At 37.4% G+C, this 5,263-nt stretch overlaps 1 protein-coding gene across 1 annotated transcript; it reads right to left on the bottom strand.

Moving 5' to 3' along the window:
* Positions 1–1,343, bottom strand: HBE1 (hemoglobin, epsilon 1). Its single transcript, XM_004683132.2, has 3 exons — positions 1,243–1,343; positions 901–1,123; positions 1–129 (listed from the first exon to the last, which is right to left on the bottom strand). The coding sequence occupies exons 1-3, from the start codon at positions 1,332–1,334 to the stop codon at positions 1–3; spliced, it is 444 nt and encodes a 147-aa protein (XP_004683189.1). The 5' UTR covers positions 1,335–1,343.
* Positions 1,344–5,263: the final 3,920 nt, after the last annotated feature.

Raw genomic sequence — 5,263 nt, 5'->3', positions numbered from 1 at the left:
TCAGTGATACTTGTGAGCCAGAGCCGTGGCAACCCCAGCCACCAACTTCTGCCAAGCAGCCTGCACCTCAGGGGTGAAATCTTTGCCAAAATGAGAAGCCAGAACAATCACCATCACATTGCCCAGGAGCTGTTAGATGAAAGACAAAGGGACAAATAGATATGTTCAGTAGAAATTTCCAAAAAGAACTGCAGAAAAAAAGACTGAACACCTAATTCCCTGCCTTGAATTGCTGAGTGTTATACTTATAACTCAAATGAGTTATTACCTAAATTCAATTTAATCTTTTAAGTACTTCATTCAATATTGTGCCTTCCATCCTGTCTACCATTTCACCATCTTTGCCTCTCACCCTCCCTTTCTTATTAACAATCATTGGATTTCTGAGTTGCCTACATTCTTAGAATGAGCTTAGTTAAAGTCTCCAACCAATGCAGAAACAAGCTTCTACTTGGTCACAATACTAACTAGTAATTGAACATATATGAGAGAAGTTGCACTGGAGAAACTCTGGCTAAAATATTGCCAAGTCCCTTCCTAAACATCGGTTGTTGTTAACCACATACGATAAAGAATTTACTTTCCCTACCAAAGGTCAAATTTCACTTGAGACCTTGAATAATCCTTGAATAGTGAATAATTAGTAAATAATTCTGCTATTCTCTGATATAATACTCTAAAACAAACACATACAGTCTTTCAAAAGTTCATAAAAGGATTAAGTACATCAGGCTGTTAGAAGTGCTTTACTGTCACTAATCCTGATCAACGTGGTTTTGGTAATGTCCCCCTTGAAACTTGCCCTCTGTCACCAAGTTCAACTCATGCTTTCTGAGACCTTTGTTAGTTTTAACCATGAGTAAAAAGCCAAAAAATACTGCAAACATTTCTCGAACTCACCCTGAAGTTCTCGGGGTCCACGTGCAGCTTGTCACAGTGCAGTTCGCTCAGCTTGGCAAAGGCGCCCTTGAGGTTATCTATGTTCTTAACAGCTTCCCCAAAGGAGGTCAGCACCTTCTTGCCATGGGCCTTGACCTTGGGGTTGCCCATGATGGCAGAGGGAGAGGACAGGTTGCCAAAGGTGTCAAAGAATCTTTGGGTCCAGGGATAGACAACCAGGAGCCTACAACATGGGACCACAGCAGATGGAAAATCGGTCACAAAAACCTGGAAAATTTTCCTGGTTTATTTGCTAAACTCATGTTTACCCTCCTCTCCCGTGTATTGAAGCCCAGTTCCTACCTGCCCAGAGCCTCGCCGCCAGCATCTTCCACATTTACTTTGCCCCAGAGGCCAGTGATAATAGCCTTCTCCTCGCTAGTGAAATGCACCATGATGTCAAGTCTGGGAGCTTGCCAGTGATCGCAGAAGTGCGAGAAGAAAGTGGGTACTGCTGCTAGAAGAGGTGGCCTTTTATTCTCTACTGCTGAGCTGCTGACCCCTCACTCCCCCCTGGAACTTTGAAGTCAATTGGTCAATGCTGAGCTGTGTCCTTCAGGGGTGGAGTCAGAGCAGGAAATGGTCAGCAGGGAGGGACACACTCTGAGTTTGTGATAACAGTTAGTGTCCAAGACATCAGTCCTTGTCCGCTCCTCCTCACCCTCAACATAATTTCCTATTCATTCCCCCTTTTCATCTTCCTTGATAACATCCACCTCTTTAATTCTCTTTCTCCAAGGTAGTCCTATAGGAACTATCCTTTAGGGAAAAAAGTTTTGATAAAGATTTTTATTGTTTAGATTGAGAATGGTGACAGGGACAGGAGTTGGGTCAAGGAAACAATTGCTGACACAGAATTTCAACCTTTGACCCTAAGTTTCCAGTGGAGACAAAATAAGTACATGGTTACTTCACAAAGTCAAAGATAGTTCCAAGGGATAGACAAAGGATCAAAACCCCAGTATCAAACTACAGTAGCCTTGGATTATATCACAGGAAGGACAGAGAATAAACTTCATTCTGATCATTTCTCTGTGATTACAGCGGGGACTGGCTACTTTAAATAGAGATTCCCCTGAATTTGCTTCTTGATTTTTTCTGTCCTACTTTTACTTCTTTATACCTACAAAGGAAATAATTGCCAAGGACTTGCAATTATTTAAAAATAACATGTAACCAGAGAAATAGATGAGTTGCTGTGTTCATCAGGTTAGGAACAGAGTATACTGAATGTCTTTTGCAGCCATAGTCACCAGAGGCTTCAAATGCCTTTATTGTCCTCATGTTTTAATGGCACTTTTGTCTTTGAACATCCTTGAGAACTCATCATGAAATAAAAGTTGTATCTTGCACATTTCTAGTTGCAACCCACTACTGTTATACTGGAGTCCAGATGGTAACGTAGTAAGAAATAGTGGAGAAGCAGTCTCTAATTACACCTTTAAATCTCAATCTTTAGTGGAGCAGTGTTTCTGAAATGTCACTTTCACCAGGCTCTCTTAGCTTTTCCCTTTTAAGAGAACAGGAATGTCTCTCTGGGGTAGAGTAGATAGCTGGAGAGGCAGCTAGAAGCCTGACAGCTAGAGTAGATAGCTGGAGAGACAGGCTTCTAGCTGTCTCTCCAGCTTCTAGAGTGGAGACATTTGATCACTGAAATACAGGACCAATGAATGGATAAGAAACAGTGAAGAATAGTTCTGGATTAATAAGAGTTGATTTAATTAATAGAGGTAGAACTCCAGGTTTAAAATGCGAGTTTTCTAGATAGCCACAGTATGAAGACATAGGTTTTTTTCCTTGAGCCTTGTGTGTAGGGATCAGATATTGCCAAACCCCAGAAAATAAGGATCAGGCCTCCTGAAGCAGAACCTGTGAGTTTGTCCCAGTCTCCTTCCAGTTCAAAGTGTAGACACTAGTTTTGTTTTATATTACTTTTTAAGTAATTAATTTTTATATATTGTATAGCACTGTTCATTTTAGGGAGAGAGAGAGAGGACCAGTCTTCTTTTAGATTCAGATTATAAAGGTGGTCTACTTTCTGCTTGACTCACACTCACTGTGGGACTCTTCTTTCTTTTTCTACTAACAGCCTTCAGGACCAGAGCTGACTTGCCTTTCCTTGCTTTATTATTACTTAAGATTATGGGAACTGGCTTCAAGAAAGGTTATCAGTCTCTGGTGAATCCTCTCATCCCCCACACCTCTGGCCTGTATCCAGTTCTTGTATGCATAAATAAATAAATCTTTAAAAAAACAAAAAAAGATCATCAGGTTGAAAGCATATGGCTTATTACTTAGTACAAGGCTTATTACTTCTGATTCTGAAGCCAGATGCTATCTGACTGTGATCTCATTGTTGCTTAGGTGCTATTTGATTCCAGCTAAATTATCTTAGTTGCTCATTTGGAAGCATTTCATTTATTTCTCCTATGAAAGAGCATGATTATGTGTCCTTTTCCTGGATGAAAATGCCAACTTAGGAAGATAAGTGACACGGTTATGCAGGAGAGATCAGAACAATTAAATGGTCAGAAAATTAAACGGAATATTCATTTATTAGCTATAAAATTAAAAATTAATAAAATGAAAGTTATGTTCATAGGTGTGTTTAAAAGGACTTCTAAGCAAGAAAGAGCAAGTATTTATTTAAACCTTGCTAGTTAATTTATGAGGTGTATACTAATTTTATAAGTTAAGTGATGTAGTATGTTTAGTTTCTATTAGTATGGAAAATTGTATAAATTATAAATGTATACCAAGTTGATCAACCACATGTTTTTCATACTATTATCTGAGATAAATTACATCAAAAATTATTCTCTATCACAAATGAGTTCTTTTCATTTCAAAATTGAAAAAAAATGATAAATAGGCTTTAAAAATCTCTAAAGGTACAAAATGTATCTTAGTATTCTTACTTAGGCTATAAATTTGTTCTTCCATTATGTATCTGACTTTATATTACCATAACAAAAATGTATGAGGTCAAAAATTCTATTAAATATGCTTTCTCCCTGAATAAAATGTGAACCACAAATTATAGGAAGTTCTTATGACTGCTGTGCAGGAATCCATGAATAATTTCTGGTGTGACTAAAAAGAATGAGAGAATAAACCAAAACTAGTGGTCAGGTGATACCACTTGCCACGTACCACACTTCTAAATCAACCTTCACCGTTTGCAGCTGAGTCTAAACCAGACTGGTTCTCATTCTTATAGTAACTTCTTAGCTTTGGCCTATGAGAACATGAACTTCAATGGTTTGATTGATCTCTGGGGCCACTGTCTGAAGGGACAACCGAAGACTGTGTGAATGTTGAGAAAGAGGGTTTAATTGGAAGAGGAAATGAAAAGCTAGGACCAATCATTATTGCACACTTTTCTAAGCTTTAATCAGACAATATAGTGTCTTGGTTTCCTTAATTATCTTTTTAACCTTAAATAAATTGTCTTCATTTATTTTTATGACTATAAATTCTAGGAAATTCTTATACTTTCTGTTTAGTATTTTTGCCTAATGCATTCTATGAACAAGGACAACATAGAAAAAAATACTCTCAAATAGTCACTCCTCTCAAATAGACACTACTATTAAGCCAGTGTTTTCTAATCTTTCTTTCTTTCAGTTTATTAAACTACATAGATCATTGATCAATGATCTAGGTCTTTTAATCAATATTTAAGTCAAGCAGTAATGTCAATGGTGGTACTTCAGAAGCATAAACTCAGATATTAAAGTTCTATCTAATTCAAATGGGACTTTTCAAGGTGGTTTAAAATTTTATATCCAGAAATGTTAAAAAAAATCTAATTCTTTGCTAAATTTCCACTCCTATTGTCAAAGATTATAAAGTCTTGATTTGGTGGGGAGGAGGTTTGAATTATAAAAAGCAGTTAAGTATTTTTTTTTTTTTTAGTTGTAAGCACACTATCACCAGGGATTTTTTGTGTGCACATTCAATATTGGGTAAGCTCTCACACAGTATGTTCCCTAAGTAGAAAATATATATCTTTTGGGAAAAGGATAAATTTGAGACTTTGTAAGTAATAAGGACTTAAACGGAGCTGTAATAATTATCAGTAGACCCCCATCTTTTAAGAAGATCATCTACCATGAAGAATAATGAGAAACCAAGCTCCTTTGTTTGGTATCAACTAGTGGAAGATAATTAACAATGACCACTCCCACAAAGGGTAATTTCTGAAACCAAATTAATTTTTTTAAGATTTATTTATGCATACAGAACTGGGGTACAGGCCAGAGATGCAGGTGGGTGAGAGGATTCACCAGAGACAGAGTGGGAAGCAGAACAGGCAGAGTAT

This window comes from Condylura cristata, unplaced genomic scaffold (assembly GCF_000260355.1).
Source record: "Condylura cristata isolate star-nosed mole 26May11 unplaced genomic scaffold, ConCri1.0 scaffold00015, whole genome shotgun sequence".
Lineage (NCBI taxonomy): Eukaryota > Metazoa > Chordata > Mammalia > Eulipotyphla > Talpidae > Condylura > Condylura cristata.
The sequence above is the reverse complement of the archived record's forward strand: the minus strand, read 5'-3'. Positions and strand labels throughout refer to the sequence as shown.